The sequence below is a fragment of the Pongo pygmaeus genome, chromosome 8 (assembly GCF_028885625.2).
Source record: "Pongo pygmaeus isolate AG05252 chromosome 8, NHGRI_mPonPyg2-v2.0_pri, whole genome shotgun sequence".
NCBI lineage: Eukaryota > Metazoa > Chordata > Mammalia > Primates > Hominidae > Pongo > Pongo pygmaeus.
In genome coordinates this window covers 125,115,281-125,140,503 of record NC_072381.2, presented here as the reverse complement: position 1 = coordinate 125,140,503, position 25,223 = coordinate 125,115,281, and the positions used below count along the sequence as shown (strand labels likewise).

Sequence of the window (25,223 nt, the reverse complement as noted above, 5' to 3'; positions counted from 1 at the left end):
GGCCGAGGCAGGCAGATGATAAGGTCAGGAGTTTGAGACCAGCCTGGCCAACATGGTGAAACCCTGTCTCTACTAAAAACACAAAAATTAGCTGGGCATGGTGGCAGGTGCCTGTAATCCCACCTACTCGGAAGGCTGAGGCAGGAGAATCACTTGAAACCAGAAGGCGGAGGTTGCAGTGAGCCAAGATGGCACCACTGCACTCCAGCCTGGGCGAAAGAGCGAAACTCCGTCTCAAAAAAAAAAAGAAAAAAGTATGAAAGAAAAAACCCAACTTCAATACATTTTTCTATTATTAAAACTCATGGTAGGACCATAATTCCTGAAAACCTTCTCAGAGTAAGAAATGCTTCACGGAAATATCTTAATGCCTAGATATGCCCCAGAATTCTATTTTCTCAGAATGGGAAACATTGACCTGCAGCTCTGATACAGCATAAAACTGGGCATCCAGCATTCAGTCCCAACAACCAAATTCTGGTCCAAATGGTAAATCGAGCATGACTGCTGACTTCCTGCCCTGCCCCTACACCCACTACATACACAGGAGAGAGGGAGAATCTAGAAAAGGCAGAATCTCAAGGGAGGTAAAAACATGCTTGGGAAAGACACGGTTACTGGTAAACTCCAGTTCCATATGTGAGTAAGTACGAGGTCCTAAGGCTGGGGAAACTACAGAAGAATATAAATAGAAAGTGTAAATTTTAATAAGCAACAATACCTGACAAAATTTCCGTTATCCAATAGAAAATAGGGGAAAATGGCAGGAGCAATAAAAATTAAGAAAAGCATAATAAATGGAAAACATAAATAAAAGGTAGAAATAACTTCTAATACATTTATAGTTACAATAAATGTAAACAGTTTCAACTAACCAATGAAAAGACAGACTACTGGCTGGGTGTGGTAGCTTACACCTGTAAACCAAAACTTTGGGAGGCTGAGACAGGCAGATTGCTTGAGCCCAGGAGTTCAAGACCAGTCTGGGCAACATGGCAAAACACCGTCTCTACAAAAAATACAAAAAATTAGCCAGGCACCTGTAGTTCCAGCCACCTAGGAGGCTAAAGTGGGAGGATCACCTGAGCCCAGGAGGTCAAGGATGCAGTGACCCATGATCACGGCACTGCACTCCAGCCTGGGTGGCAAATTAAGACCCTATCTCAAAAATAAAGAAATAAATACAGACAGACAATTAAGTCTGAATCCATCAGTTTATTTAATTCTATGGCTATTTATAGTTTACCACTACATACCTGCAGTCCAGCATAACAGGCACTCATTCAATAGCTATTGAACAAAATTTAAAAAATAAGCATCAAATAATAAAAATAAATTTTTCCTACCAATTGCTTATTTTCATTGACGTGTAGTAAGAATACCATCTTAAGTTTTTATTGTTTTTGAAGTTAGCCCCAAATATCAGTCTTTGCTATGCAGGCACTTTTATTTATGTATTTATTTTCCTCTTTTATACAAACCAGGAATGAGCTTGGATTTTTAATTTCAGGTGCTTTTAATAATAAAAGCATTTATCTTTCAATAAATATAATACATGATGAGAATATGGTTTCTCAAAATGAAAGACTCACCTAAAACTTCTGGGCAATTTTTTTTTCCCCTTGAGACAAGGTCTCACTCTGCTACCCAGACTGAAGTGCAGTAGCTTGATCATAACTCACTGCAGCCTCCAACTCCTGGACTCAATCAATCCTCTCACCTCAGCTTCCCAAGTAGCTGGGAATACAGGTACATGCCATGATGCCCAGCTCATTTTTTTTTTTCTTTTAGTAGAGATAAGGTCTATCTATATTGCCCAGGCTGGTCTCAAACTCCTGGACTCAAGTGATCCTCCCACATCAGCCTCCCAAAATGCTGGGATTACAGGCATGAGCCACCATGCCTGGCCTAGGCAATTTAAATTATCTTGAAATTTTTACATTATCTTGAAAACTCTAGCAGGTACACAAAACTTCTCATACTAACATAGAGAAAAGAGACACAAGACAATAGAGGAAGGCCTGAAGCAGGTACTGTAACTGACACAAGAAGGGAGACTGTGTGTGTCGTGTCGAGCTGCTCTGACTTTGCTGCCTGGTATAGCGCCTGGCATACAGCTGACACTTCAAAATGTGTGTGTGTGTGTGTGTATTTAAAATCTGTGGCTCTTCACTAAAGAAATAAAACAAGTTGGCATTAAAGAGTCTGTCTGTACAGAGGACATGTGTAGACAGTATTAGTCCAGGCATATGCAGCAAATGCCCTTAGTAGTAGATATCCTACTGACCATATTAATGGCTACTCTGGGGGCAGAAGGCACTGGAATGGCAGAGAAAATGGCCAGCGGGCTCATACTATCCTTCTGCAAAGAATAACTATGTAACTGATCTAATCCAACAAATGTATTGTTTTCTAATCTTTCCTTCAGAAGGTATACTGTAATGTGGCATACAAATTCCAAAAAAAGAAAAATTTAAAATTCACAAATAAATTGTAAAATTTAAGATCATCAACATTATCTATAAGGAAAAGAGTTGCTTACAAATTACAAAAGTATAGCATTTTTGAAATAATGCCAAATTTTAGTGAAATAATAATGTAACATACACCCAAAGTCATAAGTATTTTCAATAAGCTCAGTTTGACCCAATAGGTCAACATTTCCACTCTTATTTCAGATACATTTGGCAGTACATGGCTTCTATTTTCATATGCCCTCCTCTTCCTGGTACACAGAAAACAAGTGATTAAGTACTGTGTGCCTGCACAGAGCATGAGTCACTCATTCCAAGATGGAAGAATGAAGGCACTCCCTCAGCCCAAGAACAAGCCTGGGTTTTAAAGCACAGCTGCTAAAGCCTATAGGCACTTTCACTGTGTCTTAAAAGAAAGAAAAAAAAAGGTATCAGGGTATGCACAAATAATCAGACCCATATTTCATTTCCTGCTAAAGACAAAGGATATTACTGCTCTAAAAAGGCAATCACCAACACAAAATCAAACAGATGAGGAAAAGGGTTTTAGAATGAGAAACTAAAAGTTCCAATTGTTAGCTCATTTATGCTTTAATTCTCAGAATTAGGCCAGGAAAACAGGTTAAGGAATAATTTGATTCAGGTGCTATCTTATAAATGCAACGTTTGATACACATTTCCTTGAACTCTCTAATGGTAATTATTCTCCAGCATTCCACAAGCTAAAGAGCTAATCCAATTTAGAAGTTCTAGCAGCTGGTGATTTCCCAGTCTTAAATCTAACTCAGTGGTTATCAGTGCTGGCTGCTCATTATCACCATCTAGGAGCTTTATAATACTAATCCCTGAGCATCAGAGATGGTCTCAATTGGTTAGGGTGGGGCCCTGGAATAGGTATTCTTTAAATCTCCCCCTGGTGATTCTACTGTACAGCCAGCTTGAGAATCACTGGTCTAAATGATTATAGGTCACTGGGAAGGACCTGTATTAGTAACTTGGTCTTATCAGTCTGACTGAAAGATGATGCCTGTAGCACACACAACTTTAAACTCTCATGTAATAAATATAAACTGCATAAAGATCTCGTAATATAGGGAGGTGGCATAAAAGCTGGTCTAAACTAGCAGAAGGAAATACACTTCAAAAAGTAACCACAAGAATATTTAAAAGATTAGAGATACTACCTAGAAAAGAAAGTTAATTTCCAGGCCAGGCACAGTGGCTCATGTCTGTAATCCCAGCACTTTGGGGGGCCCAGAGAGGAGGATCACTTGAGCCCAGGGGTTTGAGACCAGCCTGGACAACACAGCAAGACTCTGTCTCTATAAAAAATTTTTTTAAAAAATTAGCCAGGTGTGGTGGTGCCCACGTGTAATCCTAGCTACTCAGGAGGCTGAGGTGGGAGGATCACCTGAGCCCAGGAGTTCGAGGCTGCAGTGAGCTATCCCACATTCCAGCCTGGGCGACAGAGAAAGACCCTGTCTCTAAAAAACTTAAAAATTTCTAGACATTTTTATTTAAAAAGGGATCTAATTACAGCACAGCAAGACGGCCACAAAGTTTTGATCATCATGAAGGAAATTAGAAATTGGTTCTTAAACTCTACAATATCCAAACACAAAATTGTTGATTCTCTATATGAAGCATAAAGTCCTAACTGTCACATCTCAAGAAAAGACCCAAAGCAACTCAAAAAGGAACAGAGGACAACTAAACAAAAGGACTTTCATGAAAGGTCCCACAATGTAATTAGGACATTTCAGCCTAGGAGGACCTGACGGAAACGAATACAACTATGAAAGGTATAGACTTAACTCTATGCCACTTAATACCAGTACGGGAAACCTACACATTTAAAAGTCATGGTCTGGGCTGGGTGCAGTGGCCCATGCCTGTAATCCGAGAACTTTGGGAGGTTGAGGCAGGAGGACTGCTTGAGGCCAGGAGTTCAAGACTAACCTGGCCAACATAGTGAGACCCCGTTTCTATTATTTAAAAAAAGGAAAAGTCATGGTTTGGGAATGAAAAAGGAAGTACAGCTTAAATTACAAATTTCCAAACTCATTACCTTAAGAACCTGAAAGTAACAACCACCTCAAACAAAGATTAGATAAATCCTTGGGTGATGCATTCATAATGCATCACCCAAGAAACACGGCAATGTGTTGGGATATACCCCTCACCTTTTGCTGTCCCCAAAACTGTCTTTTGATATCACTTTCAAAAACAGGATTTTGAGAGCTAAATCAAAGCACAGATGAGCTAAGAATTGGTATTTTCCTTTCCTCATTTTAGAGCTATTAACAGAGAAGTTGGGATTACAGATGCTCGCCACCATGCCCAACTAATTTTTGTATTTTCAGTAGAGACAGGGTTTCACCATGTTGGCCAGGCAGGTCTCAAACTCCTGACCTCAGGTGATCTGCCCACCTCAGCCTCCCAAAGTGGCTGGGATTACAGGCATGAGCCACTGAGCCCGGCCCACAGAATTTTAGGCTATGTAATTTGTTAGGAGAAATAAATATAATACTAATTTAGTTAGATGTTGGGGGATGAGAGCTGCTTCTTCAAGAAAAGTATTTGGAAGGTGCAAATGGGAGTAAATGACACAGCTACACAGATGAATTCTGGAAGTCCCTGCCTAGAAAAGAGACCGTTACTCTGCTGAACTCCCGGGTCCACCCACCACAGTTGCTCCCTGGGGGAAGGGACATTCTTTAAGCTGGAAATAAGAGAATGTTTATATCTGGCATAAAAACAATGTATAATGATACTGTGAAACATCAATATTATACCTGCAAATTACTAAAATTGAGAGCATTATGGCATGTTTTAAATTTCCTAACATTTCAGTTAGATAGCTGCTTCAAATTGTACATATTGACATTGCAGAAATTGTGAAATTTGAAATTCAGTGTTAACTTCAAAGTGAAAAGCTGTTCCAAAGAATGAGATTCATAAAGAAAATTGGCTTAGTATTTTAAAGTATCCCACTATCAAGTTAAAAAAATGCAAGGGTAAACTTGAAGGAACCTGAAATTAAAATAAAATACCTTAAAAGAAAAAAAAATCAGGGAACACTGACCTAAAATCAACCTGTATTTCAGACTTACCAAAGAATGTGTGGATGCTGTTTTGTGAATGAAAGCAGATCCCTTAAGAGTCTCCAACAACCAGAAAATGAGTCATCCTAAAAACATGTGATTTAATTAAGATACTACCAGTATGTCTTGTGAAGGTACTGTAATGCTGAATGTTCAGTGTTTATCCTCACTTTAAAAATATTATTTATACATTATCACTTAATGTATTATCAATAGCTACTGATAACCTTTAACAATTATTAGTTCCCTATGTTGTTAAACATACTGATTCAAATGTTCTCCTCAGCTCAATTATGGGCAGCTGACACATAATGATTATGACTTACATCAGCTAAGGACTTAGATTGACTAAAGGCTCTGTGACATTGCTGCTACTTCTCAAACTTCTGTTTGCAAAGGTAGATTTTTAAAGGTTATGTTTTAAAATATATTTGAACAGGAAAAGAACCGTTTACAAAAAGACACACAGAGACATAGTAACACAGCTTGTAAAGATCTAATGCATTTAATTCCCCATAAAACCATGCCAAAACAAGGTTGGACTATGATTCTGAGAATGTACTGAATCAACAGCAGATTAATTCTGCTATTGGGTGCAGTGGCTCATGCCTGTAATCTGAGAACTTTGGGAGATTGAGCAGGAGGACTGCTTGAGGCCAGGAGTTCAAGACTAACCTGCCAACACAGTGAGACCCCGTCTCTATTATTTAAAAAAAAGAAAAGCCATGGTTTGGGAATGAAAAAGGAAGTACAGCTTAAATTACAACTTTCCAAATTCATTACCTTAAGAACCTGAAAGTAACAACCACCTCAAACAAAGATTAGATAAATCCTTGGATAATGCATTCATAATGCATCACCAAAGAAACGTGTTGGCAATGTGTTGGGATATACCCCAAACTAGTTTGATCAAACTAGTTTGATTTTCCAGTAGTCCAGTATTATCTGCAAATACATGAACAAATTCCATCATAAATCACAAGGACTAAAATTAGCAACAACAACCTTCTCTGCATAAGGGCCGGTTTGGAAAAAACAAAGATGTCTACGGGTCCCATTTATTTTTATTCAGAAAGAAAACAAATTTAATGAATTCCACAGGCTTAAGAGTGAGATTCCTGCTTCACTGAATAAAATGACAGTGAGAAATTTGCATGACTTTTTTAGGTGGCAAGAGAGGCAGTATGTTCTAGTCTTTTGTTCTTATATTCTCCCTTTAAACGTCCCTACAACCCCTTTGCTGCTTAAACTATAGAAGGTAGACCAGGGACTAGAATTATTTCAATTCATTCAGTGCAACTTTCACAGAAAACCTGCTATGGGCCAGGTGCTAGGGATCCAGCAATGAGTCTCGTCCTCTTTCTCCGTGCCGGGGGGTGTTTAGGCCAGGCAAGTGGGACAAGCAGGGACCTGAACCAATGCAGCCAGGTTCCCCAAAGACCAAGCTGTCAGTGCACCTTAGCTTCTGGCAGCTTCATGATCTACTCTAAAAAAACTTGATACTACCTCTCCTCTAAAGCATGCCTTTGGCAAGTCCTGGCCTCTGCTGGCCAGGGCCTGGCCAAAACACAAGTGTCTAAGGAACCAGTGATTCTACAAAGGTTCTCCCTTCTTTGAAGGTAGTTTTGCCCTACAGGCTTCTCCTCCATTTCACCTCTGCTGTGCATGCTCTGAAAGGATGTCTATGAAATTGGACCTAGGACTCTTGAAAAGCTACACTGAGAAAGGCTTCAGGTTGCTCATCACTGGAGGAAATAGTTCCCAATGAGTACACATATCAATGTTTCTGCTCAAAGATCTCCCCTGTATCTATTCCCTTCCCAAACTGCAGATGTTCCAAACACTTAAGAAGAGAAACCTGATCAACTGACCATACCTGGAAAAACTACTACTAGTCAATTCATTACATAACAACATTCCCTGTAACTATATGAATTTTGCAAGAAAGTCAGTGCAGGCATAGGGTTAACGAACAAACCAGTTATCACATTATTAGCCTTTTCTTTCAGCATAGATCCTTCCTCAGTGTGCTTGCTTTGGCATTTGAGAGGCTATTTAATTCTCTATATGGGCTACACTATAATGCTTACGATAGCTAAAGATACATTTCAGCTATTACCCATGAAAATATAAATCCTATCACTTTGTAGTCAAGAAGGTAGAAAGGTTCATAAAGCATTTTTGTCAATACTGAGGAAAATTCGGTTTTAGAGTCAAACACTGGGTTAGAGCCTGGCTCTCCCTCTGTGAACCTGGGCAAATTACTTCTCTGTGCCTCAGTTTCCTCATCTGTAAAATGAGGATAATAATGAAACCCTCCTCCCAAGGTTTACTGTGGAGATGAAATAAAATAATACATGTAAAGGTCATGGAACAGTGTCCGGCTCAGAAAAGTACTCAGTTGCAGCTAGGATTACAGGCCAGTTGCGGTGGCTCACGCCTGTAATCCCAGCACTTTTGGGAGGCCAAGGCGGGCAGCTCATCTGAGGCCAGGAGTTCAAGACCGACCTGGCCAATATGGCGAAACCCTGTCTCTACTAAAAATAGAAAAATTAGCCAGGCGTGGTGGCAGTAGCCTGTAATCCCAGCTACTCAGGAAGCTGAGGCAGAGAGAACTGCTTGAACCCGGGAGACAGAGGTTGCAGTGAGCCGAGATCATGCCATTGTACTCCAGCCTGGGCAACAGAAAAAAACTCCATCTCAAAAAAAAAAAGAAAAAAGAAAAGAAAAGAAAAGTGCTCAAGAAATAAAAGCTGTTATTATTAGCTACTCTTAATCTCAGGTGATGATGTAGACAACAAAATATACACAAAAACCTCCCTCAATCTGTAAAATCTGATTGCAAAAATTGTCAGTCACCTTAGAAAGACTTTGTACTCCTGCCAGGCGTGGTGGCTCACGCCTGCAATCCTAGCACTTCGGGAGGCTGAGGCAGGCAGAATGCCTGAGCTCAGAAGTTTGAGACCAGCGTGGGCAACGCGGTGAAACCCTGTCTCTACTAAAAATACAAAAAATTAGCGAGGCATGGTGCCAGGCGCCTGTAGTCCCAGCTACTCAGGAGGCTGCAGCACGAGAATCGCTTGAACCCTGAAGGCCGAGGTTGCAGTGGGCCAAGATCATGCCACCACACTCCAGCCTGGGTGACAGAATGAGACTGTCTACACTAAAAAAAAAAAAAAAAAAAAAAACCACCTGTCTTATTTAAGCCAAAAATGGGTGGGGTGAAAACTGTGTAAAGATAAGTCTTTTCTACCTTTAAATGGAAATGTACAGTCATACAAATATGTACATGCATAAAAATAAACATACAGACCTATTCAACCCAACTGTTAGCCTGTCAGCAATATAAAATATGGAGTAAAAAGTAGTACAAGATATAAAACTAGTAACCCATTATAAAGGCTGAAGACTAAATAAGAAAAAACCTGGTTATTCAACAACAAAAATGATCAGAAAGATTTTGTAAGCCATTTAATATGTAATTTAAAGTGCCCTATTAAATTCTGTCATGGTAATTTGCAAATTTTTAGTAAACATGATTTTTTTTTTCTGAGACAGTCTCACTCTGTTGCCCAGGCTGGAGTACAGTGGCGCCATATCAGCTCACTGCAACCTCTGCCTCTCAGGTTCAAGCGATTCTCGTGCCTCAGCCTCCCAAGTAGTTGGGATTACAGGCACCCGCCACCACACCCAGCTAATTTTTGTATTTTCAGTAGAGACGGGGTTTCACCATGTTGGCCAGGCTGGTCTTGAACTCCTGACCTCAAGTGATCCATCCACCTCGGCCTTCCAAAGTGCTGGGATTACAGGCGTGAGCCACCATGCCTAGCCACAAACAGAATTTTTTAAAAAGATAAAGTTCAAAATCCTTTTTTTTTTTTAAGTAAATACCAAATGCCACAAAACTCCAAATAAACAGAATCATTTCACAAAAATGATTCCTCAAAAAAAAATTCCAGGTGGACTTCAATTCCATAATTATGATTTCTCATTCGAAAAAGTTAACCTCATATGACATAGTAAAAATAATTTCATTATCAAAAATTAACTCTAAGAAGAACAGGAAAATTTTTTAACGTTTCTGTGAATTCTAACTAATACCTAGTATCCCTCAAAAAATTCTTCAGGCCGGGCGCAGTGGCTCACGCCTGTAATCCCAGCACTTTCAGAGGCCGAGGCGGGCGGATCACAAGGTCAGGAGATCGAGAGCATCCTGGCCAACATGGTGAAACCCCATCTCTACTAAAAATACAAAAAATTAGCCAGGCGTGGTGGCGCGTGCCTATAGTCCCAGCTACTCGGGAGGCTGAGGCAGGAGAACTGCTTGAACCCGGGAGGTGGAGGTTGCAGTGAGCCAAGATCACGCCACTGCATTCCAGCCTGGCAACAGAGCGAGACTCCCATCTTAAAAAAAAAAAAAAAAAAAAAAAAGTTCCCTGGGATTCATCATTTAGAGTATCACCTTTCCATATATAGTTTCTATGTTTATGAATGTTATGTGTATGACAGATGCTTTGAGATCTCTTCTTGGTCGCTCAGTCTCAGAACAGAATGTGAATTATTATATAATTTACACACAACTATAAATTATGTAATACTGTCATATCAGACAAAGCCACAAGGACTAGAGGAAGCAATTTTAAGACCAAAGAGATAAGACCATATCAGCATTCCCCCAAAGTGGATTGTATTATATTTCTTTTTGAATCTTTAAATTACAATTCTTATCCTGAGACATTAGACTCTACTGTCAGAAGATTACTGAATGTTTACACAGTGCTTTATCATTTTCCCTGTAGAAAATAAAATAACCAGGCCGGGCGCAGTGGCTCACACCTGTAATCCCAGCACTTCGGGAGGCCAGGGCGGGTGGATCACATGAGGTCAGGAGTTCGAGACCAGCCTGGCCAACATGGCAAAACCCTGTCTCTAGTAAAAATATAAAAACTTGCCAGGCGTGGTGACAGGTGCCTATAATCCCAGCTACTCAGGAGGCTGAGGCAGGAGAATCGCTTGAACCTGGGAGGCGGAGGTTGCAGTGAGCCGAGATTGCACCATTGCACTCCAGCCTAGGCAACAAGAGCAAAACTCTGTCTCAAAAAAGAAAAAAGAAAAGAAAAGAAAAAAAAGGAAAGGAAAGAAAAGAATCGAAATATTTTTCTCTGGTAGTCATTATCTTACAATAGGGATAAGCATCTATCAAAAAACAGTGCTATATATGAATACAGACTACTCACTACCCTTAAAAAAATTAGAAACACCAGAAAAGAAAAAATAGTTGGTTTTTTAGCTAGGAGAAAAAAAAACGAAAAAGTTTAAATAATGTTAAAGAGGAAAGTAAGGAATACTACCAAAAAAGATATTTTAAAAGCCCAGTGTGGTGGCTCATGTCCGTAATTCCAGCACTTTGGGAGGCCAAGGTGGGAGGATCACTTGAGCCCAGGAGGCCAAGATCAGCCTGAGCCATACAGTGAGACTCCATCTCTACCAAAAAAAAAAAAAAAAAAAAATTAGCCAGGCGTGGTAGCACACACCTGTAGTCCCAGCTACCTGGGGGACTGAGGTGGGAGGAATAGCTTGACCCGGGGAGATAGGGGCTACAGCAAGCCATGATCACGCCACTGCACTCCAGTCTAGGTGACAGAGCAAGACCCTGTCTCAGAAAAAAAAAAAAAGAAAAAAAGATAATGAGATAATGCTACATCAGATAGAAATATAACACAAGTGCAGATGTACCTTTCCTCATATTTCCTCATTCAAATGGACAGAGATTTTCCACTCCAATTAAAATATATTCAAAACAGCCCTAAAAAGAGGCCGAGCACAGTCGGTCAAGCCTGTAATCCCAGTACTTTGGGGGGCCGAGGTGGACAGATCACCTGAGGTCAGGGGTTTGAGACCAGCCTGGTCAACATGGCAAAACCCTGTCTCTATCAAAAAATATAAGAATTAGCTGGGTGAGGTGGCACAAACCTGTAGTCCCAGCTATTCGGGAGTCTGAGACAGGAGAATCGCTTGAACCTGGGAGGCAGAGGTTGCAGTGAGCCGAGATCACGCCACTGCACTCCAGCCTGGGCAACAGAGCAAGACTCTGTCCACCGCCTGCCCCGCCCCTTCCCCCTCCCCCAGAAAACAGGCCTAAAAAGAGCAACAAACATAATACAACATCTTATTTTTAAGGCAATGATATTACTGAGAGAGAACTTAGACTTAACTTTAATTCAGCTCAACTCAAACAAAAACACCTTCTGTGTCCTAAGTACTCTAAAGCCTAGAGACACCAAGATGAGGAGTAAATACAGCCCTTGCCTTGGAGAACACACCGGGACTTCCCACTGGGGAAGAAGTAGGCAAACTTTTATTATGATGATGCATAAGGGTTAGAATTGAAGTGTCCACTAAGTGTAGAAAATGCCTGGAAACACAATAAAGGTGGCCAATAATTCCGCCCCAAGGATGAGGGGTAGCATCTGAGCTGGGTTTTATAGAATGAACTAGATAGGAAAAGGGGTTGACAATAACAAACATTCCAAGCTAAATAAATGAGTATTTTAATCTTAAATATCATCATTACTTATCCTTCTGATGTCTCTAGAAAAAGGAAAACTCTTGTTTCAGGTTGTTCAATAGCCACGAATGTAAAAACCACGATGCCCACAAGCTTTTTTGAGCTTATAATACCGCCCTTTCAAAAAAGAAAAGGACTTAGTAATCTATTCAGCTAAATAACCAGTAGGAAACAATGAAAGATTTTAAATGCTGTCACTACAAACAGCAGCAAAACTTGCCATAAAACCACAGGGGAAAAGTCCAATAAAATAAAGAGAATTTTAAATGATTCCATATATAGAAAAAGATCTGAAAAGCACTTATTCAATTAAAATGACATTCTTAAATAGCCATTAGTTAGAAAGGATCTTCAGTCCTGGACAGGAAAAACTATGGGAAAATCAAGTGCATGGGATTCTTTATTCCCTGGCTATTCTGAACACCTTAAGATCAAAACTGGCTGTTACTTCTGAAACATGGCCTCTTCCTTCCTCTAGACATTTGGTCTACTTGGTGTGTGGCCCGCTATATTCTAAAAAGTATGCTAATCTCAAGTGCAAAGGCTATAGCTACTTTCCTCCCCAAAAAAAGTTTTAAATTTGCCTTCTGACGTGGACTTTGGATAAACAGTAATCCAAATTGCATGCCTTCATCCAAGAATCTAGGGGCAGGTTAGCCTTTATAGTTCTAGAAACTGGGGTGTAGAAAACTCTGTTGTCAGATGAGTGGGAGACGATCTTAAGTCCCATCCAGCTCTAATAGTCTAAGCTTTTACAATCCAAGGAGTTGACTCTTTTGACAACCTAGGAATTCTGAAATCTGCTTTACTTCAAGCTGTACTGAAGCCTTACCCAAATTTGGGGGAGTGAAAGGAAGGAAGGGGAGAAAGTCAGGCAAATGGTCAAATCAGAGAAGAGAAAGACAGAAGACTGGCCAAAATTAGCCTATCTACAACAACTCTATCCCGAGATCATCAAGAACTTTATCTGGGCCAAGGAGTTTATCCTCCATTCTGAAAAGAGGAAATAAAACGTAATAGCAAGAAAATATAGACAGAGCCTGGGAAAAAAACAAGTTATTCTTCACTGCTCTGGCAAAGGAACTAGTAGGCCTTCCTAAGAAAGCAGTGGGGCCTGCCCAAAAGTGTTCTGGAGGACACAGAGACAGTGTCTCAACTCTAGGCTGTGACCCCGAACGAGTTACTAATAACCTCTCACTCCTTTCTCCTCACCTGAAAAAGAGGATCCCACACGTGTCCTGTAAGGTTGCTGTGGGGATTGGAAATAATATATTAAAGGGCCTGTCCTTAAAAACCATCCTATAACCGATACCACGCTGTGAACTGAAAAGCTCATATGAACCTTTTATCCTTTTCAATTCATATCACGTAATCCTTCTGTCTAGACTGCACATGAAAATTACAAGTAAGTCTGAAAAGCTCTGGCTCCTTCCTTAAAGAACTCTATCCTCTCACTTTTCCTAAAGTGAAAGAATCTCTGAGTGATACGGGAAAAGGATTGGCAAGGCAAAAGGGGCAGGTGCCACCCAGCCCCATCTTACAAGAAACTGGACTGTCAGCGCTCTGAGGCCAGGGACTGCTCTGTTTAAACCACGACTGCACACACATTTTCCTAAAGCAAGTTAATTGTAGACTTAAGCCTCTCCGAACAGCTTAAATGACACCCAAACATGGACCCACAATACATTTTGTGTCGCACAACTTCAAGTCACACAAAAATCTCAAAATTATACATTACAATACAGTTTAATTGTGCTGTGGTATTAAAGTCAAAGACAAAGGCTTTAAACCGAGTGCCTATGAGGTAACCACAGTGAAGTCACACCTTTATAATAAGGGACCAAGAACACACGGGATGGCAACAGGGAGTGAGTGTCCAGCAGAGCCCTCGACGGAACTGGCGCAACCGCTCCAGATCGGAATTCGAACCCAGAACTTCTGGCGAAGGCCATGTAAGAACCACTCCAAGGAGGAAGAGGCCTTTACGGCCAGGTGCACCTTGCTGGAACTTTCTGCCGGAGGGGACCCCCTCCCCTCGGCCTGGGCCCCAAGCCCCAAGGGCGGCCGCGCGACGCGGTGGGAGGGACGAGGGTCGCCAGCCCCTTCTGCTCCGCACTGGGGTAGGGGCTCGGCGCTGCCCTCGGAGAAAGGCCAGGCTCCTTCCAGTCAGGGAATAATGACAGCTCGCGCGCTCGCAGCCCGCCCCGCCCCGCCTCGCCTCGCCAGGCCCGCAGGCGGCTCCTCCCGCCCGGCTGAGGGGTCCGGCCGCGCCCCCTCCTTTCCCCGCCCCGGCCCGGGGTGTCCCCCGCCCGCACCGCCAGCCTCACCGGGTCGGAGCTGGAGGCCGCCGTCGCGGCGGCTGCACCACAGCGCGCGCTCGCCCTGCTGCAGGATGTAGTGGTCCTTGGCTTGGAAGAGCTCCATGCCGGCCCCGCGCGCCCAGGGAGGCGGCGGCCCGCGGGCGGCGCACGGGGCGTCCTAGTCGGTCGCGGCCGCCAGAGCCCGCGCCTCGGGGAGCGGCCGGGTAGGAAGCGCGCCGAGAAGCAGCGGCAGAGGGAACGCCCCGGGGGACCCGACCGGTAGGAGGAGAACGCGCGCGCCGGCGGCCGTAGAGGCCTCTCCCCCCGGCTCCTCCCCTTCCCTGGCTCCACCCCGGGCCCGGCTCCACCCCCTCCGCTGGCTCCTCTCCCCGAGCGCCCGGCTCCGCCCCTCAGCCTCCTCCTCCTCCTTTCAGCTCCCTCCCGCTTCCTGCCCTTTCCTCCGCCTTCTCCCGGGTGTCTCCTCCCAGCTCCTCCCCGCGGGTCTTTCCTCCTCCCTCTCGTCCTTCCGCCCACCCCTCCCGCTCTTGCCCAGGCCCCTCCCCCGGCGTGCCCGCCTTCCTATCGTGGTCACCGGTGGCAGCTCGGGAGCTCGGCCGAGTCGGGCTGGGCTGACCGCCTCCCTCCGCGCGGCCTTGGGGACAGGCGTCCACTGCTGGGGCCTTCTCCGTGCCGGGAGGCGCTCACGCTTCATCAGGCCCTCTAAAGCCGGGCCAAGTCCTGAATCCAGCCCCACACCCGCTCTCCCGGGGCGGTGCGGGGTACGTTCCCCGTGGGCCTGCGCTGCCTGCCCGTACCGAAACCAGGCGAGACCCCGGGGCCTGGCTACAGGGGTTCATCCCCAGCCAGGCCCACAGCCAAGCGGAGGCGTCTTCTGTTTTCGTATTTCCTATTAGAAGTTTGACAACAGGAGGCATTCAATAAATGCACATCAACGAGGGAAAGCATGTAACAATAGAAAACACACAAGCATTAGCAGCACGGGGCTAAAGAGCGAGGAGGAAGGGAGGAATGTACAGGTGCTGCTGTGTCCCGAATTAAGCAGGGCGGGTTGGAGAAGACTTCACAAATGGAGCCAGTTAATGAAGCAAGCGGAAGGAATATCGTTTGGCGAGGATAAGATGAATGGAGACCCCTCTCGGGGAAGGAGGAGTCTCCCCCAAACATCCTTGAGCTCAGTCTGTCTTGAAAAACCAGTTGATATCCTGAACAGAATGGGTCTGGGGAATGAGGACCCCACTTCCGGGGCCAGTTCAAGGACTATCTAGCTGTGTGATCTTGGGGAAGTCTCTTGGTCTCAGATGGTGGTTGAACTAATGACCTTTTATTACACCCCCAGTTCTATAAATCAGTGAGTCTTTCTACTCCTAACTCCTTGCCTTCTCTAATGCCTGAATCGGAAATAAGAGAAAAAGACAAGAGAAGTAGGAGATGAGAAAAATAAGGCAATTTTTTTTTTTTTTTGAGTTTAGGAGCGGAAGTTTATAGGCAAAAGAATAGGGAGAACAGCTGTCTCTTTTGCGAGAGAGAGAGAGAGAGAGAGAGAGGAGTGCCCAAATGGGACTTCTCAGAAAGCAATACTTTTAACCTTCTGCTCAAGTAAAAGTGAGAGGGTACAAAAGCAGGAAGGAGTTCCACATGACTAATTATTCCAGCCCACAGTGTTGAATTTCCATAGCACAGAAAGTCCAATGATAACAAAGCGTCCTGGAATCTTTTCTAAGTACCATGCCTCTGTGCTGTCCAGACACCTCAACATAAAGGTCGAGGGAGGTGGTTACTCTATCAAATATTTGTGATGTGATTTGGAGAAAGAAGGTAATGAAGCTATAAGAAGCTTTAGTGGAACCATCGGTTTCAGATTGATTGTTGAATTCAGCCATATGTTGACTTAGCAAAAATGAGAATGAGAAAATCCTGTGAAGACATTGTATCCTGCAAATTATTTCATTATTGTTTTATGAATTACATTGCCAGATGTGAAGAAAACAATGCTGTTGTAACTGTTTTAAAACAACTAATTAGTTCATTGAAACTTTTCCTGATGTTTTAGATCAGTGGTTCCAACTCTGGCTGCCTATTAGAATCACCTGGGGAATTTTTCAAACATATCAATGCTTGGACCTTAGACCAATTAAATCAGAATTTAATTGGGGTGGGGCTCTGGCATCAGTTTGTTTATTTTTTCTAAGCTCCCCGGATGACTTTACTATGCAGTCAGGCTTGAACACCACTATTTTAAGTGAAATTAATTAGTAAAATCTGCCTGACGGCAGCTTGGAAAAAAAAGCAGTCAGTCATTAACTAATGCCATCATATGGGCTTGGTTACCTGTAAATGCAGAGTTAACAAGCAAAGTCTTTAGGAGAGAGGAAAACATGGAGGGGAGATGCTTCTGTAATCTAACTGACCCCAATACACACTGCTGTCTCCCTCAGGCTCCAAACACATGCTGTGGGGTAGGCACAGCTCTAGCCTGGCTGAGCAGAGGGAAAAGAGCACATATATTCTGTCCCTGGTAGATGTCACATCCCCAATCTACTGCCACAGTTGCCTTGCCTTGTTTCTGCTATGAACTTCCTGAACCTTGGCCACTGCAGCCTCTCCACTCCCTGGCTAGCCTATCCTCGGCCTGTGGCTAACTTGCCAGCCTCATCACCCTCTTCCACCTTCCTAATTCAAGGTCCTCCTGCCCTGATGCCACCCAGGTTTTAGTGGAAAGTTCACGTGATATTGCTCTCCTTTTTAAACACGGATGACCATCATGCATATTATGTATCTTCTTTTACATGTATGGCATATATATGCTAATTTAAGTATAATCACTAAGGAGTTTGGTTCTAGCCAATTCTGTGTGATTTTGGTCAGTTAACTCAATCTCTTTTGGTCTCAGGGTCCTTATTTATGAAAAGAGATGATCACTAAGTGTTCCCTTCCAGTGCTGAAATCAATGTGAGGAAATGCGTCCACGTAGTTAAACCTACACAAATAATGATGGTAAATAAGCCAACTGTGATGATTGATTTAACCCTTCAATATCTCTGAGATCTTTGGATTAGATTTTGGTATCCTCTGGTGAGATTTGACTTTAACATCATCTCCTGTCTACTTGTCCATAGTCTTGTTTGTTGTCTGTGATAACTTTCTTCAGTCTTGTCTATGAGAAATCTCCCAAAAGAAGAGATTTATATTTATATAAATATATTCCCCCCTCCCCCAGCCTGCCTGGAGGCTGCTAATATTGCAGGTCAGCAGTCCAGGTGGCTTAACTGTTTTTTTTTTTTTTTTTGAGATGGAGTTTCACTCTTGTTACCCAAGCTGGAGTGCAATGGCGCAATCTCGGCTCACTGCAACCTCTACCTCCCGGGTTCAAGTGATTCTCCTGCCTCAGCCTCCCGAGTAGCTGGAATTACAGGCATGCGCCACCACGCCCAGCTAATTTTTTGTATTTTTAGTAGAAACGGAGTTTCGCCATGTTAGCCAGGCTAGTCTTGAACTCCTGACCTCATGATCCACCCGCCTCAGCCTCCCAAAGTGCCGGGATTGCAAGTCTGACAGGTGGCTTAACTTTAGGGTTAAGGGCCCAAAACACTCACAAGCTGTGATGGTGAATTTTATGTGTCAACATGACTAGGCTAAGAGCTGCCCAGAAAGCTGGTAAAGCACTATTTCTGGGTATGTGTGTGTGAGGGTGTTTCTGGAAGAGATTAGCATTTGAATTGGTAGACTAAGTAAAGAAGACTGCCTTCACCGATACGGTGGTCATCCAATCCTTAAGGACAAGAATAGAACAAAAAGGTGGAAGAAGAACAAATGTGTTCCCCGTTGAACTGGGTTATTCATCTCTCCTGCCTGCAGATATCTGAGCAGATATAGTTCTGGGCTCTCAGACCCAGATTGACCTCCCTGGTTCTTAGGCCTTTAGGTTTGGACTGGAACTATACCACAGGCTTTCCTGGTTCTCCAGCTTGCAGAAGGTAGACTGGGACTTCTCAACATCCATAATCTCATGAACCAATCCCTCATCATAAATTTTCTTCTATATATGCATATATATTCTATTGTTTCTGTTTCTCTGGAGAAACATGAGGACAGAATGCAATTGTCTGCTTTCCCAAAATTTGTATGTTGAAATCCTAACCTGCAAGGTGATAGTATTAGGAGAGAGGGCCTTTGGCAAGTAATTAGCTCATTAGAGCACTTATAAGAGACCCTAGCAAGGTCCCTTGCCCCTTCCACCACATGAGGGCATCTCAAGGAAACAGATGTTCATCTAAGAACCAGAGAGCAGGCCCTCACCAGACACTGAATCTACCAGTGCCTTGATCTTGAACTTCCCAGCCTTCAGAACTGTTGGGGAAAAAATAAAATTCTGTTGTTTATAAGTCACCCAGTCTATGGTATTTTTTTGTTAGCCCAAACAGACTAAAACGCAAGTCAAATTTTTACGTTTGGCCAATCAACAGCCAATTTCTCATGGATTTATCAGCCAGCAAACTTATGCTACCTCCTCACATAACTTCATCAAGGATGGCTGGAAATTGTACTGTTGGAGCACTTTGACACATATAAAGTTCTTCAGGCTGGGCAAGGTGGCTCACAGCTGTAATTCCAGCACTTTGGGAGGCCAAGGCAGGTGGATCACTTGATGCCAGAGTTCAAGACCAGCCTGGCCAACATGGTGAAACCCCGTCTCTACTAAAAATACAAAAATTAGCCATGCACGGCGGTGGGTGCCTGTAATCCCAGCTACTCGGGAGGCTGAGGCAGGAGAATCACTTGAACCTGGGAGCCGGAGGTTGCAGTGAGCCGAGGTAGCGCCACTGCACTCCAACCTGGGTGACATAGAGAGACTGTCTATAAAATAAAATAAAATAAGATAAAATAGTTGAGAAGCACCACAGACCAAGAAAAAGGAAAGTCCCTCAGGAAGAGACTGTCATGTTGGCCTAAAAGAGGCCCTTTTATTTAATGTAGAAGACCACCCTTTTTTCACTTCTTTACTTTAGGGGTTAATAATTACTGGCTTTTTAATTGTACAGCCTGATAAAATTGTCAAGGACCTACTCAGGAGGCTGAGATGGGAGGATCACTTGAACCTAAGAGTTCAAGGCTACCGTGAGCTATGATTGAGCCACTGCACTCTAGCCTGGGCAGGAGAGCAAGGAGTGAGATCCAGTCTCAAAAAAAAAAAAAAAAAAAATGGGGGGCCAGGAGTGGTGGCTCATGCCTGTAATCCCAGCACTTTGGGAGGCTGAGGCAGGCAACTCACCTGAGGTCATGAGTTCAAAACCAGCCTGGCCAACATGGTGAAACCCCAGCTCTACTAAAAATACCAAAAATTAGCAGTGTGTAGTGGCGGACGCCTATAATCCCAGCTACTCAGGAGGCTGAGACAGGAGAATCGCTTGAACCCGGGAGACGGAGGTTGCAGTGAGCCAAGATCACACCATTGTACTGCAGCCTGGGCAACAAAAGCGAAACTCCATCTCAAAAGAAAAAAAAGGAAAGAAAAGAAAATTTAGGCCAGGTGCGGTAGTTTACACCTGTAATCCCAGCACTTTGGGAGGCCGAGGTGGGTGGATCACCTGAGGTCAGAAGTTTGAGACCAGCCTGGCCAACATGGTAAAACCCCATCTCTACAAAAAAAATACAAAAATTAGCTGGGCATGGTGGAGCACACCTGTAACCCAGCTATTCAGGAGGCTGAGGCAGGAGAATTGCTTGAACCCAGGAGGCAGAGGTCGCAGTGAGCCAACATCATGCCATTGCACTCCAGCCTAAGCGACAAGAGAGAAACTCTGTCTCAAAAAAAAATGCATTGTTAGATAATCACGTTAGAGATTTTTCAAATAATGCTTTGCACTGCACAGAAAAACAACAGGGGGATGTTACTCTGGTAGAAAGTTGGTACGTCCTAAAAGCTGCCCAGTGGATTTTGAACCTATTGTTACTTCTCCTGGTTAAAGAAAATAATATCCTACAGTGTTTCACCATTTCATAAGAGTTGCACTTAGTGACAAGGAAACATGGGGTTTTGGTTTTCCTAATAGTGCTGTTCTTTCCCTTCAATTTTGCAGCAATCCTTCAACGAGACCGAGAAGTACAGTGATGGGATGCATGTTGCAGATGGGGTGTTTGGACAGCTTCTGACTACAGAAGCAAAGGCATGGGGGTATAGAGGCGGGGGGCAGGGGGGGCGGTGAACGAAGCATGAAATGTGATTTGCAAGTTTCCAAGATGGCGATTTTAACTATGATGGGTAACCAGAGACCAGCTGCAAAAATGTGGCAAATATATTTTAAAAATTTGGCCCTCACTCTAATTTCAGGATTAGAGTGCTGTTGCTGCTTCTGAAACCCTGAAAGATTTCACATTTCAGTTACTCCCAAGCAGCACATCATTTCTCATGGCTTTTCTCATTGCTATTCTCTGAGTTAATCGAGTGAGGGCTCTAACTTGTAGGTATGATGCTTATAAAGCTACAATCCAAGGGATTCAGTCCAGGCAGCATTGAGGTTAAAAAAAATCCATTCTATACAATTAAAAACAATTTGAGAAAACTCAAATCCTTTGTGTGTATTTCTCAAATATTCTAAAGCCCTCTATAATTTCTTTTAAATCTTTTTTTTCTTCTCACCATTATCCTCATATAGCACAAATATTCCCATATCTCTTCTCTCAAAACTCCAGAAAGCTTTCTCCCTCCAGCATATTTTTCAGTTCTTTGTTGTGAAATCTGATCAAACCACTTAGGGCTATTTCCCTGGCAAGGCCTGGCCTTCTCTAGAGGGTGAAACAGGGGAAGAAAAAGCACAAAGCTAAGCCAGAAAACTCTCTAGCTGCGGCTGGGGTGGGGGGAAGAGGAAAGGCTAGAAACACTCAAACATTAACAAGTCTAGCCCATCACTTCAGCATAAACATATTTCCCCTTTGGGATTCAGTAACAAGTATTTTCATTTTCAATGGGAACAAAATGTGGCCTGTAAACAATGTGATGCAGGGTCCGTACATTCAAAGGCTGCCGACTAGTCTCTGGACTTTTCTTCCCTTGTGATTTCCTAATTGGAACTAGGCAGTCTGGTTCAGAGGAGGACAGCAAGTTTCCGGGGCTGCTGCCTGCCTGCAGAGAGGGACAAACACTGGGTCTGAAGTGATTCCCCAAAGCCCCCCCATTTGGAGCAAATTACTGACTCTTCTGCCTGTGGAGCCTGGAGCTGGAAAATCCAAGGGAGATGGAAAGAGACAAGTGCCAAGGGGCGGGCAGTTGCGGTGGCCTCTGCTGTCTTGTTCTCCTCTACCCATCCCTGGCCCTGGGAAGCAGAACAGCCTGCCAATTGTATTTACCCACCAGTCAACACCGGCAAGTGTCACTGGGGTCCCAGCCCACCTCACCTATTCAACAGCCAGATGTGCTAAGGCAAATCTCCCAGCTCTCCAAGATCAGTTTCCCCCTAAGCAAAATGGAGATAAGATATAAAATTGTCTTCACAAGGTTGTCATCAGAATTAAATGAAGTCAACTCTTTGAAAGGGTGTCTTAAACTATAAAGAGTTGGCCGGGCACGGTGGCTCACGCCTATAATCCCAGCACTTTGGGAGGCCAAGGCAAGTGGACCACAAGGTCAGGAGTTTGAGACCAGCCTGACCAATATGGTGAAACCCTGTCTCTACTAAAAATACAAAAATTAGCCGGGAGTGGTGGTGGACGCCTGTAGTCCCAGCTACTTGGGAGGCTGAGGCAGGAGAATCACTTGAACCCGGGAGGCAGAAGTTGTAGTGAGCCGAGATCGAGATCGGGCCACTGCACTCCAGCCTGGGAGACAGAGCGATACTCTGTCTCAAAAAAAAAAAAAAAACAAAACTATAAAGAGTTATCGAAACATTATTTTGCATATGTTTTTTAAAAATCTATTTTATGGCTGGGCGCGGTGGCTCAGGCCTGTAATCCCAGCACTTTGGGAGGCTGACGCGGATGGATCGCTTGAGTCCAGGAGTTGAATATGAGCCTGGGCAACATGGCAAGACCCCATCTCTACAAAAAATACGAAAAAGTTAGCTGGGCGTGGTGGTGCGCACCTGTAGTCCCAGCTACCCAAGAGGCTGAGGTGGGAAGATCACTTGAACCCAGGAGGCAGAGGTTGCAATGAGCCATGATCATGCCACTGCACCCCAGCCTGGCTGACAGAGCGAGACCCTGTCTCAAAAAAAATATGTATTTTATGTGTAAGGTTTTCCCCTCTAGGCTCATTATTTGACAAATTCCTAACATATATATAAAATATATATTTTAATATATGAATAATAACATATATGTAAAGCTAAACATATTTTAATTTTATATATACAAGTGATTCACGTTTTTAGCTCAAATCACATCACCAGGAAACAGAAGTAGTGGACGTTAATTGTGTAACTATAAGTTGGATGTTGGCCTTGATTCCCAGCCAGAGACAGAGAATTTGTCCTGACGCAAAAGAAGCTTAAGCTTCAAGATTCCTTGATTTCATCCAAAGCCCTAATTCTGTATTCACTATTTTGTATTCTCCTTTCTAAAGGGACTCTCCTTATTGGAAGAAGCTTCAGGCATCACAGTTCTTGCCTGCTAGCAGGAAAGAACCTTCTGTGCTTCTATATCCCAGGAGGATCTGTGCCTGTTTGTTGTCTTTTCTTGGCTTGTCTCCCCTCTGTGATCATTCTCTCGTGTCCTTTTAGCCGCTACTCCTCTTCTGAGCTCAGATACACTTTCTGCTCCCTCCAGCTCTCTAATCCACTAACAGTTATGGAGCTGGATGAGCACACATTTGTTTTAGAGATAAATTTAGAGATTGGAAACTATGTTTAAAGATGGCACCATTCATCCCAATGACTCAGACAGAGCTATTCTCAGTTCATGTGGAGCCCTTACATTGAAAATAGAGCTAGGAAGCATCTTTGATTCAGTAATGCCAGGGTATAGATTTTCCAGGAGTAGATTCAAAAGTACTATTAATAGGTGGAGAGTGTTTTCATCGTGTGATGCTAGACTGGGTGGTTTCAGGAAAAAATGTAATACTCAGTGGCAAGGCGTGCTTGTCCTTGGGGGATTCAGGATCAACCTGGCCACAGCCACTGCTGGTTAAGGCACTGCCTGGAAGCAGCAAGGAATCACAGTGCTCCACTAATTCATAGGAATCCAAGCTCACTGCCCCCCAACTCCACAGCCATCAGAGCTGTAGCGGTAGGGATTGTGGGATACTTAGGGAGATAGAAGGTGGGTTCCAACCTGTGGGAAGGGTTGGAATTTCCAAGGTAGGGGTTAGGAGATTTCATACTGGGAGAGGGATTAAAGGAGAGCAGGAGACAATAAAAAATTAGGGGAAAGCCAGATGTGGTGGCTCATGCCTGTAATCCCAGCACTTTGGGAGGCTGAGGTAGGTGGATCACTTGAAGCCAGGAGTTGGAGGCCAGCCTGGCCAACATGGTGAAACCCCGTCTCTACTGAAAATACAAAAATTAGCCAGGTGTGATGGTGCATGCCTGTAACCCCAGCTACTGGGGAGGCTGAGACACGAGAATCGCTTGAACCCGGGAGGTGGAGGTTGCAGTGAGCCAAGATCACGCCACTGCACTCCAGCCTGGGCGACAGAGCAAGACTCTGTCTCAAAAAAAAAAAAAAAAAAATTGGAGGAAACACATAGTATCCATTCAGAATATTCTCTTTTTTGTTGTTTTTTTGTTTGTTTTGTTTTTTGTTTTTTGAGACAGAGTCTTGCTCTGTTGCCCAGGCTGGAGTGCAGTGGCACCATCCTGGCTCACTATAACCTCTACCTCCTGGGTTCAAGCGATTCTTCTGCCTCAGCCTCCCGAGTAGCTGAGACTACAGATGCCCCCCACCACACCCGGCTAATTTTTGTATTTTTAGTAGAAATGGGGTTTCACCATATTGGCCAGGCTGGTCTCAAACTCCTGACCTTGTGATCTGTCCACTTCGGCCTCCCAAAGTGTTGGGATTACAGGCGTGAGCCACCATGCCTGGGCCAGAATATTCTGTTAATATATATAATTCTGTTAATATTATATATCTGTGTGTGTATACACACACACACACACACACACACACACACACGTTAGGAATTTGTCAAATAATGATTTTGGAGGGGAAAACTTTACATATAAAATAGATTTTTTAAAAGTATAAATATTTCTGTAACACTATAGTTTAAGACAGCCTTTCAAAAACTTTGTATAGTTCCGCTAACAACCCTATAGAGAAAATTTTATATTTTATCTCCATTTTACATAGGGAGAAACTGACCTTGGAGAGCTGGGAGCTTTGCCTAAGCACATCTTCAGAATAGTCTCTGAAGGCCTGAACAGAGGCCTGCCCCACATTACTTTCACCCTGAGTGGTATGGTGGGATGAAGGTGCAGCTTCCTATCCCTGGGTGGCTTTCGCTCTTTTATCTGACATTTCCATCATGTCTAACCCCCTGCAGTCAGCTGAATAACAGCCCTCAATGATATCAGAAACCTGTAAATGTTACCTGTTTGGAAAAAGGGTCTTTGCAGATGTGATTAGGGATCTTATCCTGGGATATCCAGGTGGGCCCTAAATGCAATCACATGTATGTGAATAAGAAGGAGGCAGAGGGCTGGGCACAGTGGCTCACACCTGTAATCCCTGCACTTTGGGAGGCCGATCCGAGTGGATCATCTGAGGTTAGGAGTTCGAGACCAGCCTGGCCAACATAGTGAAACCCCATCTCTACTAAAAGTAC

General features: G+C 43.6%; 1 protein-coding gene and 1 long non-coding RNA gene across 2 annotated transcripts in view; one reads left to right on the top strand and one right to left on the bottom strand.

Annotated features, from left to right (window-relative positions):
- Positions 1–14,798, bottom strand: part of INPP5F (inositol polyphosphate-5-phosphatase F) — a 101,203-nt gene extending 86,405 nt beyond the window's left edge. Inside the window, exon 1 of the mRNA XM_054435348.2 lies at positions 14,474–14,798. Within this exon, the coding sequence (XP_054291323.1) occupies positions 14,474–14,570 (97 nt within the window). The 5' untranslated portion in view covers positions 14,571–14,798. The remainder of the gene's footprint in view (positions 1–14,473) is intronic.
- On the top strand, positions 14,650–21,030 carry LOC134740188 (uncharacterized). The gene is made up of 3 exons (XR_010127482.1): positions 14,650–14,725; positions 17,358–17,461; positions 20,545–21,030. It is a non-coding gene; the product is annotated as an uncharacterized LOC134740188 (long non-coding RNA).
- Positions 21,031–25,223: the final 4,193 nt, after the last annotated feature.